The sequence below is a fragment of the Dipodomys merriami genome, unplaced genomic scaffold (genome assembly GCF_024711535.1).
Source record: "Dipodomys merriami isolate MVZ:Mamm:240054 unplaced genomic scaffold, mDipMer1.0.p SCAF_7, whole genome shotgun sequence".
Classification (NCBI taxonomy): domain Eukaryota; kingdom Metazoa; phylum Chordata; class Mammalia; order Rodentia; family Heteromyidae; genus Dipodomys; species Dipodomys merriami.
This window is the reverse complement of record NW_027206290.1, coordinates 29,763,018-29,777,186: the sequence shown is the minus strand read 5'-3', so window position 1 is coordinate 29,777,186 and position 14,169 is coordinate 29,763,018. Positions and strand designations below refer to the sequence as shown.

At 39.1% G+C, this 14,169-nt stretch overlaps 1 protein-coding gene across 6 annotated transcripts in view; it reads right to left on the bottom strand.

Annotated features, from left to right (window-relative positions):
* Ntng1 (netrin G1) overlaps nucleotides 1-14,169 on the bottom strand; it is a 351,109-nt gene that overhangs the window by 90,626 nt on the left and 246,314 nt on the right. For 5 of the 6 annotated variants that reach the window (XM_070007862.1, XM_070007861.1, XM_070007865.1 and 2 more), the window contains one exon: nucleotides 5,724-5,896. In XM_070007862.1, the coding sequence (XP_069863963.1) occupies nucleotides 5,724-5,896 (173 nt within the window). Of the gene's footprint in view, nucleotides 1-1,470; nucleotides 1,555-5,723; nucleotides 5,897-14,169 lie in introns of all 6 variants that reach the window. The other variant, XM_070007863.1, reaches the window with a different exon arrangement.

Below are 14,169 nucleotides of genomic sequence, written 5' to 3'. Positions count from 1 at the left end.
CAGGTTGCATTCCAAATCATGAGTGGTCCCATGAACTTCAGATAAGGCATTTAAGATCTGAACTCATGCAGGCATATCTTGGTATTCTGGTTGTATCTATAAGTTTGCACGTTTGGTTCATCTACACCAGGCCCTGTGAGGAGACCCTCTCTCTCTCTGTACTGATAGATTAGGATGCTGAGCCTTAAAGGCTGGTGGTTGGTCTCAGAAAGTGTACAGATTACCAAGCAGTGCATGCTACTCAGGGAGACCTGTGAGTACCAGCCAGCTAGTGTGTCCTCCAAATGGCTGGACAGGATATTGGCACCAATGAACCCTTTTTTTTCTCATTAGATGTACTGAAAGATTTCAGATGGTTTCTCCATGTTGGAGATGGAAGTCTTTTGTGTTAGAGCCACTGCACTAGTCGAGCTATATATTCCAGAAGATACCTCATGTGAGACCAGTATAGCCATGTGGTCCTTACAGGATTATTAGGATTGCTTATTCATTTACCAATATAAATATTCCATACATATTTTGAAAGATCAAGAATAAAACATAGTCCTGCCTGTAAGTTTTTAATTTTGAGCTATTCGTGTCAGACAGATCTGAGTTTACCTATTTCTCTGGTATTTATTAGCTCTGGACCATAGGACAACTTGCTCAATCTTCCTGAGCCCATGTTTCATTATTTTATAAAAACTGAAACCATAACATTCTGCATATATGGGGATGTTGTGAAGATTAAGATAATAAATCACATAAAGCTCATTATGAAATTCAGAACCCTATAAAATGTAATAACACCAATAGTAGCCACTAATAGTGTCATGATCAAAGTTTTTTGTTGAAACAATTAATCAGTTTGTATGTTGAGAGAGAGAGAGAGAGAGAGAGAGAGAGAGAGAGAGAGAGAGAGAGAGAGAGAGAGAGAGACAGACAGACAGACAGACAGACAGAGAGAGGGAGAAGAAGTAGAATTAGTTTGCATGGGTGGGCTTAGGTAGGCTTCATTGAAGAGTTGGCATGGAAGAGAATTCGAAAAAATGAATAGAATTTCAATAAATAAAGAAAAAGGGACTTGGGGGAAAGGAAGGAAGGAATGAACTTCCTACCTAGCATGCTGACTTTGTGATCTTTATAGACAGGTTGCAAAATTAGTCTGGATTCACTGTAAAGATTGAAGCTGGGATTGGCTGTTTACTACTAAACCAATGATTTTAAGAACTTAAACTACGTGGATAGATTGGCATGCAAAGGAATAGGCAGGGGTGGGTAATATGAGATTTAAACAGACAAAAGCAGGGGAGGTTTGGAAGATGGAGAAATAATAGAGATCTAGACAGCTAGTAGCTTTGCAGAAGACTGAGTTATTTAAACAGGTGTCAAAATGAAGGCTGGGCCCCATGGGGAAAAGAGAGTAAGTCACTCAAATTTAACCTGAGATGCAATACAGTGTAATGTATAGTCTCTGAAGGCAAGACACACCTGGATTTAAATCCTCCCACTCATCTTTACTAGGTGCAGAAATCTTAAAGAATCTTCCCCCCCTGCAATCATAAGATTCCATACCTATCAAATAAAAGAAGAATGTTACAAATTTAAAATAGACTAATATACACAAAGCATGTAGGAGCTTGTCTGGTTAATGCCACACTCATGGGTATATCTTGGAAAACAGAAACTGGTCAATGCAAATTTAATACCAGAGAAAATAATAGAACAATCATCAAATTACTTCCCATCACTCAGAGGAGCACAAGATATTGTGTAACAACTCAAGTTGGATTTCTGAGCAAACAAATAATGTCAATGTCAGATCAATTTAATTTTCCTTCTTTGAAGAATATTAGACTGCATACATAAGAGAAAAAGAAAAGATTGGATACAGCTGAACTCGCTGTGCTTTTTGTCCGTCTTCATGACATTTCTAAGACTAAGCTGCAAGAAATTGTTTAGACCAGCGTGTTCCCAAAAGAGTGTTTTGTAGAAAGTTATTAAATGTTCCATGAAATAAGTAACTTTTGGAAATGCTCAGTAAAATAGGTTACCTTACTTTTCAAATTTTTTTAAATGAGGCAATGTGACAAAGCATATAGTGCACAGAATTTTCTAAACCCGTTTTTACCATAGATTATTTTTTAAGAGGTTGAAGAACACCATTTGAGAAGCAGAGATGTAGATATTATATTATCTTTGCCTAAGTTAGGGCATCCACATGGAGATTATTTAGCTGTATGTCACATAATGTTATAGGTTATTCCACAAGCATAAAAGATGAAAACATATTAATACTTTTATTCATGAACTGGACAAAGGGAGTAAGAAAATCATGATTAAGCATGAAGTTTGACAGAGTTGCTGCCTTCTTGGAAGGCAAAAGCAAAATTCAAAAGATCTTCAAGACAGAATTCGACCACAAATAGAGTGAAACCAATAGGAATACAAGGTGATTTTCCTATAGAATATACGCTTTGAGGAAAAAGAATAATTGGATATAAAGTATATGTCTTTAAAAGACTAAGAAAACACATTGAGTTTTGAATAACATCCCCATGAATAAAACCATCACTTCGAAAGTTATACTTAAGAATAACTAGGCCAAATTGGTAGTACAAGGAAATGTGGTGTGTTATGTAGATTGGGTGGCAACTATTCTTCTGCCTTATGAAGCCTATGTAGGAAATCCAAAGCCTCGTAATTCCCAGGTCTCAGTCTGGGTTAACCCATTGTGGTGGGTTGAGTGTCCTTAGAAGGAGATCTTCACAGTTAATTCTCCAACTTCTCTGCTGAAAACCTGTTGAGATGGGCAGTAATAAACCTTCCTCTCCAAACCTTATCCAGGCTGCTTGAGATCCTATGAACTCTAAAGTGTATCCAATATGAGTGGCATTTGTGGGTCACTGAGGTAGATGTTGAGGATGTTGAAGGTCCGGAGGTCAAAGTATCTCCTTTGTCCCTTCTTGGGTCTGAAGTTTCACATGAGGACATGGCATATTGTAAGACTCCCTCTTAGATATGTAACTCATAATGCATCAACTAGAGTAATGTGGGGATATGTGGATGTGTGTACACATGTGCACATATGTGTAAAAGAAGCCAATAGGAAAGAGAATCATAAAAGTGCAGGAAGTCCTATATTCTCCTTGCCTTGACGTACCACCCGAATGAATTAGAGGAATTCCAGGCCATTATCTAGGTCAAGAGGAATGAAAATACTGTCACATGAGAAATGGAGCTAGTGATGGCTGGTAGTTAACAAAACCAGGGTCAATGTATATAAAATGGTCACAAATTAGGAGATACTCAACACTAAGGGTCTTATTAATCAATTATCAAGAAATAAATGTTGTAACAAAATGGTCCAACAAAAGACCAGATTGTTTTATGAAAAAAAATTTAGAAAATTATTTTTGAATACTAAGTGACAGGTGTTATGCAAAACATGGTGCATGTGTTAGCTTATTCAATCCTCTCAAAATCCCAGTGAGGTAAGAACTGTTATTATCTTCACACTAAAGATGGGAAACAGGGTGTTGCTTACTTTTTCAAGGTCACACAGTTAGTAAATGGAGGAATAGGGATTTGATCCTGTAACCTGTTTACTAACCTAGTGAAATGCTTACTGCCACTCCTGGGTGATTTTAAAGTATAGTCTGGCCTGTCAGAGATTTTGTTGACTTCAAGACATTTGTAGCTCAAATACTTTCTAAAATTGTACATCACATTTCTGCTTATATTGGTGATTGAAACATTGACTTGATCCCCCCACTGGGTCTTTCTGTCACTTTCCTATTTTAACAGGAATGTGGAAAAATACAGAAGTCCAGAGACAGCCAGTAAAAATGAAAGGATAGATGAATACTTGGACCTAGGAGAAAAATCAAAGTAGGTTACATTCCTCTAGCCAGAGATTGACTGGGTGATCTTTATAACACAAAGCTTTAAGGGTGTAAGTCATTTCCACAGAGAACATCACAAGAAATCCATCTCAGTGAGAAAGCTTGGCTAAGACAAAGTCTTTCCAGTGAAAAATGTCTTGAAATAAACAATCTCTTTGAAGCACTGGTTTGAATAGAACCAGGGTCATGTTAGAATAGAAGTCAATGCCTTCAGTCACAGCCTGTCACAGATGCCTCTGGGGTGGCTTTGTGGAGTAGGTCTGCCCTGAGGAGATGTCAGAATGTGAGCAAGTGTTTGCGAACTTTGTTCTCTTTCATCTCCATCCCAGTAAAGCAGCAGCAGATCCTGAGGATGAAGTCTGAGCCATTTTCATTGGGGGGACATGTTAGACTAGATTTGACAACAGTGTTGGTGTTGGTGGTGGTGGTGGAGAGGTAGGTATGAAGGGAAGGTTCTTTAGTAGTCAGCCACCAGGTATAGCAATAAATGACTTGGTGTGATCTTTTACCAAAGCTTACACATTTTGCTTTCAGCCATTGAAGTAAGCCCAGGGGACTCTCCATTAACAAGATAACCTTGAGAAAAAAAATAAACATTTCTGTTCAACCAAGCTTTAATGTATCAATTTGAGGAGCAAGAAGTCAGTTTTATCTTTAAGACACACATACATACAAACCAAATGCCCTTACAACTAGGGATTTAAAAAATATGTGTTGAAGGTCTTTTATTCTCCTTCACAGAAATTTTATCATAACTTCATGCTCCCATACTTCATGGCTTGTTACTTGCTCCATTACTCTTAACACTTAACTTGATAAGGCTCTGGTTCCTGTGATATTAGTTTTTGGGTTTGGCATCTCACAGCTGCTGCTTTGAAGGGCCTGATAACACGCTTAGCCTTGTATGGAGCCAGTGGCTTTTCAAGTTCTCATTCAATTGTGCTCTATGCCTTGACATTCTTCTTTCTCACTGCATGGGTATAATCTAACATTGCTCTTTTTTTCCTCTGCTTTGTAAAGAGGGTTAACCTTGGGCTTTGGCAGGTAGCTGATCATTTTATCCATGGAACTGCATAAAAATGTATTTAGGAAATAATCACTTTTCTTATTGAGCGTGCCAAAGTCTGATCTCTGTTTTGGATATTCAGGGTTTTCAGTGGCTGACTGGTAACGGGGGATCTCGCATGCGTTCTATAAACAGGGCTGGTTTTACAGATGCACGCACACCCACAAAAGAACTCTTCATAGGGTGACACCCAGAGGCTAGCAGGCATGTTCTGTATCTAAAGGAAGCTCCACTTAAAGCTTCCATGTTGGACAGGACACAACTTGGGAAGATTAGGAAAAGCCAATCATGTAACTGGGTGATTTAACTGAAGTCATGCTAAAATTGAGTGTGTGTGTGTGGGGGGAACTCTCTTCTCAAAACTCTTTCTCTTGGGTTGCTGATGTGGGATTGTAAACACATAAAGAGTTGGTGGAAGTTGTTTACGGCTAGTTAGGATGGTGAGATCTCAAGACCTGTATTATTTTCATTAGAAGTTAATTTAGGGGGGAAAATAATCAGGCCCTGTTTCCTCCACTCAGGGAAAAACAACACTACTTCTGTGATTTTCTGTGATTTTTTTTTGCAAATCATTTCCCACTACATTTAATAGGAAGGCTAGAATTTAACAGGTGAGCAAAGTGCTAAAACATGCTTGCGAGTGGGACTAAAACTTCAGCTGCCTCATACAGAACGGAACACTGGAAGGAGTAGTACAATCACAATTGCTTTTGAGAGTAAGGAATGGCCAGATCGTCATGCATAGAATACAGTGGAAAGCAGCAGTTACTCACAGGTATTTGCAGTGCCTTTGGGGATTGGGAGATAGGAGCCTGGACTCCAAGGCCGGCCCTGATAATTCTTCTTGCATTTCCCACAGTCTGGACCTGTAGTGTTGTGCTCACATTCACATGTCAGTTTGCTGTTGTCATATACACACACAGTGGCATGGAGATTACACTTGCACCTAAGCAGAGGAAAGACAAAGAGATCACTGTCACTTACGTTGATCTTAATGGTCTAGCTCAGGGGGTTGTAGCTCTTAAATAGAGTCATGCTTTGGTAATTATCACACAGAGGGATTTAGTAAAATGTTGATTTCCAGACTCAGCCCTGAGGATCTTTTTCAAGAAGTATCTTTTGAGGACAGGGGATTGCTATGGTCCTTTTCTTTCCCTACTAACGAATCCAGGGCAACGAAGTGTTTAAGGTAGACAGAGCAGGTTTACCTGAAAGCATAAGATCAGGGAAATGAATTCCTTGTGCAAGGAGGGGGTCCCAGAACTGGGTATCCATAGGCTGCTAGTTATAGGGTCTTCTCTTCTCTTTCCTCGAAGGGCATGCCCTGGTCCAAATAGTTGGAGGCTTGGGTATACACTGCAGGAAGTCTTGTTAATGGTTTCCCTGGTTTAGAGTACCAGCACTGAAGTTGTCCTGATTGGTTCTCTCACCTCTGTGTTTGAGCATGGGAAAAACTCCTGATTGGATAGAGGCTAGGGGAATACACGCCCTGCCACAGCCTCCCACCCCCAAATGCACGCATGCACTGCGGCCTGAATGCTGAGGCCTTTCTCCCTGCCAGATTGAAGCCAGGTCTAGCTTCCACAATACACTTTGAGGGAGTTTGATTCCAGTCAGCTCATGGGAAGACTGAAGCCCTTTGCAGACAGTTGTGCACCTACAGGCAACCTAAACACTATTACCAGTTGAGTGGTGTTCTTCGCCTTGTCAAATCTACATAATGTGATTTCATTTTATAAAGAGCAAATCATTAGGGCAATTCTTATTTTGTTTTACTTTTTTTTTCTTTTCTTTTTTTTTCCTTTCCTTTTTTTTTAACAAAGAAAGATAACTATTAAAACAATTTGCTGTTCAGTCTTATTCTATAAACCTGGCAAGTTATACTCGGATGTTCTCTTTTTGGGCTCTAGAGTGACATTTCCTCAGGTCAGGAAAGTGTTTTTTTATCAAAACTTACAACTGACCCAAGCAGAGGTGAGGCAGTAATCTTCTGACTTCCCACTTCCGACAAAGAAGGCAATCACAAAGGCCAAATAACTCTAATAAAAGATGCTTAGAATCCTAGCAAATAAGAATCCTGTGGGTGGCAGGGACTTGAAGTCATTAGCAGAGGCTTTGCCTTTGCTGTCTGTGAATAAAGCTGTGATAGATGAGAGGCAACAGTGGAATACGCAATTTCCACAAAAATGCATTCCTGTATTCCAAGTCTTTGCTGGAAAAATTGCAAAGGCCAACTTGATATTTGTTGAGGCAGTGGGTTATAAATTATATCATACCAAGTTTATCCCACTCCTCTGGAAAGGTAAAACCTAAGATGACGGAAAGACCAGAGCCAGAAGTCAGAGTACCACAAGTGGGAAGACATAATGCCCATGCAAGGGAAATCTATGCACCCAGGCCAGGGTAGACAGGGCAAAAATATGTTAGAGTCGAAACCTGAAATTTCGTGCCTGTGTGTGTGTGTGTGTGTGTGTGTGTGTGTGTGTGTGTGTGTGTGTGTGTGTGTGTGTATTTGTGTGTTGGAGCAGGAGGGGATGAGTTTGCTTTCTTCCAATGACTAGGGCAAAAATATAGAAACCCAAGTTTCATAAATAAACAAAGAAATATTTGTGCTGTTTTTATGTTTTTGTTTTTTCTTTAGGGGTGGACGTCATGAGTTGGGAAAAGTAACAGAACACTTTCTCAGGTAGGAAAATGAAATAAGTTTAATTGCTGATACTCCATGGCAGTATAGCAATGACCAAGTTCTTCTTATACAAGCTGGAATGCTCACAAGGAGAAAAATGAGTGACTGAGACTACAGCTGAGAGCTGCTGGACTCACTTTAATGAGGAGGTGGTGTAGCTCAGCTCCTTATGGGTCCACTACACTTTTAATACTTCTAGTTACACTCTGCCTTCTGTGTATTTGTGAATTATAATAAGCTAGAGAGCTACCATTAAAACAATACCTATTTAACTTAGACACATAAATAGCACCATGGTAAATTAACATTTCACAATCTTTTAAAAGGCATGAGAAGAAAAAAATAATGCAGTTAAATAAACAGTGTTTAATTATGAGGCAGGTCTTTTAAACAGACAGTTACTTGTGCTAGTTGGTTTATTAAAGGAGCTTCCTTCTTCCAAGCATTAGCACCTTTATTTATGGGTGTTTTTATATATGTATGGAGGATGTTTGAAGGCTAAGTGATAGAAGCAGCAGTTTCTATTGATTTAGCACCCTCACTGGTGTTGAAACTTCCAAATGAGGAAATGAACAATATGACCCCGAAGAATATTCTGGTTTCTGGTGTGAAGACCACGGATGCAAGCAATTAATTGTGAAATGGATTATATATCTTGTAACTGTTAACACTTTCATAGTTGTAGTCACCCTTGGAGTTACAAGCAATTTCCATCCGGAAGCAATTGTATTATCTGAGAAAATTACTCTCTGAATAACAAAAGGAGGGGAAAAGAGAACAGTGGAATTATTTAGTATTACTTTTCTCAGACCAACTTCCAATGAATGGTTCCTTTTTCACCTGTTCATTCAAGTCTAAATTCAATCATGACAACCCTTCCTTAAAATCTACTTAGATCCTGAACTTTGCTTTTCTTGTTTATTTAATTACTTCTGTTTGTCTGGTTTTGTTCATTGATGCTTATGGGTCTTTGTGCTTTAAAATTTTAAATTCTGTCTGTGACTATCTTCTTGTTTTCCACTTTACATGGTCTTCTACTGTAAAAGAAATTCAAACATGTAAAGAGATCTAGAGGTTCGGTTACTTATAAAAATCCATAAAATCTGCTCTTTCCATTATTACTAGGTAAAAAATATCTGATGAATGTATTCCTAGGGCCTGTGCCTGTATCTCTATTACAGATCTCTTTCTTGGACTTCCGATTTATCTATCAAAATGCCTCCTATAAAATCCAGTTCCATATTCCCAAAATGGAACTTGTCTATTTTTCCCCTACCAGCTTCTACTTTTGTGCTTTCTGGCTCAGGGAGTTTTCAGTAAATTGTGTCACCTTCTACTTAGTTAGCCACAAATGACTCTTTCCTCTCCCTTTCTACCCTATCACTCCTCTATTGCTCATGAAGTGTTCAGAGCTCCATTCCTTGGTTATCTCTGAAATTCATACAGTTTGAGTGATGATTATTGCCTTAATAGTGCAAGAGTTTCCAAACAAAATTTAGTGTTCCTATCACATTCCTTTTCAACACAGTTGGCCTAAACCACCATTTGCACAAGATTTTCTATTTCTCTGTTAGAGTCCAAGTGTGGTGGTATGTTTTGTAAATCCCTTTATATTACCTCTTGTCCCTTCTCCTGGTGACTTGTATAAATCCTAGGTCTACTGTTACTTCTTCAGACTTTGCTTTCAGCTAATCTTTGTTTTTAATTTTTTATTTTTTTTAAAAATATTTTGTTTGTGGGGCTTGAACTTGGGGCCTGGGTGCTGTCCCTCAGCTCTTCAGCTCAAGGCAAGCACTCAACCACCTGAGCTACAGAGCCACTTCCTCAGCTAATCTTATATATCAATTCTTCTGCCTCCAGCATTTCACTCACTTTTGCTGTTTTTTTTTCTCATCTGGATAGTTCCTTCTTTTATATTATAACTTGGCCATTTCTGTGCCTGACTCTCTCTCTCTCTCTCTCTCTTGTAATCTGATGGTTAGCTACCTGAATGCTGTTCTCACTCTCTAAGATACCTGGAAAGACTTTTGGCTTAATGCAGCCACTGGCACCTCTGCTACCGATACAGGCTGTGTTTTGTTATTCTCTTGTCATCCTCACTGGCTCATCAGCTGCTAGGAGGCGGCCATTATGTCTACCTTATTTATTAGAACACCCCAGCATATGTCAAGGTGCTTGACGCATAGTAGGTTCTCCAAATACATCTGATGAGCAAACCAATGAATAGCAAACATGTAAACTCCTTGAAGATAAGACTCCTGTGCATATTATATTATACCTGGTATGTCAATGGACTAATAATGAGAGTTAATAGGTATTGTACTAAATCAAGCCTTCTGTGATGGATGCTGAAAACTTCTACATGTGAAAACTTCTACCCTCCTATTGGGCAAAGGGCATTCTATAAAATTTGTGAGATCTTGTCAACCCAATTTAATTTAATTTTTACACTCCAGAGAATTTTGCATATAACTGGGAATTTACCAGGTCTATCTTAAGATAAGTCTGAAAGGTCCAGGCAATGAATATAGCTCAAGGGACGGTAGGGGGAAACCAGAACAATCGTGTGGCATAGTGACTCTGCAAAGTGCATTTTTCAGCTTCAACTTCTCATGCAAAGTGGACCACCCTAGCTAGCTGCTAAAACTCTGACTTCCCAAGCAGTAAAATCTGTTACTGTAGAACTGCCTGGGAGCTCACTTTCCTCATTCGTTTCGACAGTGCTGTGTTTGGGCCAAGCTCTAGGAGTGAATGCTGATATCCCATTATTTGGAATTAGTTCAGTTTCATTTTCCACAGGTTGGTTTCTTCTCATCACTCCCATTTCAGTCAGAAGCTAAAATCCTTTATTTAGAGCCCTTGTCAGAGTGGCTTTTCTTCCAGTGAAAGAGAATAGATTTCACAGGGATGGGAAATGGCTCTCAATTCCTGAGATTGTGACCTCCAGCCTTGTGATGGGTGCAGGGTAGAGTTCTGTGACATCCCACTTGTCTCTGACAGATTCATTATCCATCCCCATAACCTTAAGTCCCCATGTCTATTGCCATAGTAGCTAGGGGAGGAACTGCACCAGTGGAGACCAAAAAGGTTTTTGTGAAAGTCAAATATCTGGATGGGGCTAATGACTCATACTTTTAGTCCTAGCTACTCAGAATACTGAGATCTGAAGATCACAATGCAAAGCCAACCATGGAAAGAAAGTCTGTGGGACTATTATATCCAGTCAGCCACTGAACAGCTGGAAGCAGAACTATGGTCCAAGTGGTAATGCACTAGCCTTAAGCAAGAAAGCTCAGGGACAGGGTCCAAGTGCTGAGTTCAAACTTCAGTTGTGGTACAGAAAAAATATCAAATCAAATTAAATGTCCGATATCCTAGACTTCTATTTATACATGAAGAACTCACACTGAGACCTGGAATATGGGACTAATTGACTTGCACGTCCCTTAAAGATTTGCTTACAGGTGAGTGACAAACTGTAGATTGATAGACACTGTCCAAACATGGGCTTTTTAAAGATAGTTTTTTCAAGTGAGATCTATTCTCTGATGCAAACCTAATGAACATCAATGTGTTCTTGTTTTCAACCAGGTCTGTACTTCCTGTATTTTAGTGACCAGCTGTCGTGAGTCAATTTAATCTTGCTTATAAAAAAAAAGGCTCCAACATTTAGTTCTTTGCCACCTGCCAGGTATGAAAAACTCATGCAGTCTGCTTGGATTTTCTTTTATAACTTAATATATCTATTCTAGGAAGCATGTTATCTGCCAGAATTTCCTGCCAGCTAGAGGTCTGTATAGTCTATTAGTAATGTTTCAAATAAGGATACTGAGCGTAGGAAAAACCTGGCTCTTTGAGAAGCAAAACAGGAAGGGAGACCAGGTGTACTGATGTGTGGGTCAGAGTTTTGGCTACTTTTGTGGAAGGAGAGAACTCACTAGGAAGTGAATGAAGTTTTAGCATCAGGACTGTTCATAATCCAGAGAAGGGCCTTATGGATTTCAATAATTTGAGCAAATAAGATATTGATGTATTAATATTAATGAGATATTTATCTTCATGAATTAAGCACCAGCTTCCTTTCCAATAGCCATTGAAAGGACATTTTCTAGGCACTACCAGATGGGTACCAATTCCTAGTACATATCTACCTTCCTTGGGTTGGCATTAGGCATACAAATGCTTCTAGAAATGTGATACCACCCATTTTTTTTTTACCCAGATGACTAATTATATAATGCCTCTTCCCAATGACACATGAACTTCTAGTTCCCACTCCAAAGTATTATTTAAAACAGAGATTTGCAACAACATGAGAGATGATTCTATAATCAGACAGCTGCAGTTCAGATTCCACCTTTGCCACTTATCTACTGGGATCTCACAGATGAATAATTTAACAAATGAACAACTAAACAGAGCTGAGATTGATTGAGAATTTCCAACCATGGGATATTTGGCTAAGAGCTTTTCCACATATTTTACACATTATTCTATACAAACCTCACAATAATCCCATGAGATTGCCACTTATGATTACAAATCATACACTTTTATGTGAAAGAGGTAAGAGACCTAAGAAGGCTGGTTCATGCTTACAATCTTAGCTACTCAGGAAGCTGCGATCTGAGGATCATGGTTCAAAGCCAGCTTGGGCAGGAAAGTCTCCAATTAACTACCAAAAAAAGCCAGAAGTGGAGCTGTGGTAGAGTTATAGCCTTGAGCAAAACAAAAACAAAAACAAAAACAAAACTCTAGGGCAGTGCACAAGCCCTGGGTTTGTGTCCCAGGAGTAGCATACAAAAAATAAGAGACCTGAGAAGAATATGGAGCACTGACTCTGATTATCTACAACTTCCCTCCAAGTTTCTGCTCTTAGCACTGCAGAGGACAGTTTGTGAGTAAGGCTAAGCCTGGGTGGCTTCATCTGTAAATCAGGAAAACTAATGGATGTATATCACAGTGTTTTCTTTTTTTGAGACTGAACAAGATAATGTGTACCATCTTGAGAGGTACTGTAAGGATTACAAAGGAAGAGCTTAATCTCTAAGAACATACACTCTTTTGGGTATGGAGGAGGAAAACACACATAGAATAATTACAGATCATTTATGCATTAATCCATACTAACCAAGACAATATAGGGAAGCTGAGAGCAACAACACTTAATTTCTCTACAATGATGATAATGCATTTACCCTGAACTATCAGAGTGTCCACTCTACCACTGAATGCAGGAGGAAGAAATAAAGCAGCCATGGTTTGGATAAGTGTTCTTCAAAAGTCCTTGTATGAAAGGTTTGGTCCCCATGCTGGTGCTACTGAGAGGAGATAGAACATTTAGGAGGAGGAGGGCCTTAGGTAGTTGGGGACATGTTCCCAAAAGGTGCTTGTGGGCCTGACCTCTTTCTGTCTTGTGTTTCTCCTCCATGTGTTCTCAACCTGATGGATCTCTCTCCCTCTGTCTCTCTGTCTCTGTATCCCCCTTTCCTTCCATCTCTCTGTCTCTGTATCCCTATCGGTCTCTTTCTCTCTTTCTCTCTTTACTTGGTGGTTCACGGTATGAGTGGTGTTTTTCTTCCATATACCCCTAACTTTATGTGCTGTCTCATCAGAAGCCCCAAGCAATAGATTACTCAAATAGGTCCTGCAACCTCCAAAACTGTGGTAAAAATAAACCCTGTATAAGTTAATTACCTCAGCTATTTTATTATAGTGGTGGATAGATGACACCCTCACATAAGTCAACACTTATCAAGACCCATTATATATATGGGAGTGTAATATATACTTTATGAAACTTACTTCATGTGGCCCTCATGACCAGTCTGAGAAGGAGTTATGATGATCTATTGTTTTCAGATGTGGAAAATGCGACCAAGAGCCCTCAAAGAACTTGCAGGTAGGAGGTAGGCAAGTGTCAACTCCAAAACTGGGCTTTAGGATATCATTTTACCTCAATCCAGGACAAAGCAAACTGTTTCCCATCAGAATTGAACACATGACTCTAAATTGTGATATTAACACTTACACTGTAACACCTGGTAATTCAAGTGTACTCTATGGGCCAGCAACATCACAGAGAGCTCAGACCTACCTCATATTTACCAAATCAGGATCTGCATTTTTAACAGGATCTCCAGTTGATTTACGAGTGCAATAGTTCAAGAAGCAAAGCTGAACTCATCAGCATGCCAGCATCTCGATAATTAAGAAAACTAAAATATAGGGCAGTCATAATGCAAGCCTTTGTTCACCAGAAATTCTATTTAGAAATATCTGTCCTAAACTGATCTAGTGTTAGTGTTCTGGCTGTACTCATAAAATATAATCTACACGATTTGTAAATTCTAGCAAATATACTGATCAAATTCTATCAAATGTATGAGATGATGGACCTGAGGAGGCCTAATCCAGGTAAAAATGGGAGACTCTATATGAAAAACAAACTAAAAATGAAAGAGCTAGAAGCATATCTCAAGTGGAAGAGTACCTACCTAAAAAATATGATAAACTCAGGGCCTTGTTCTCTC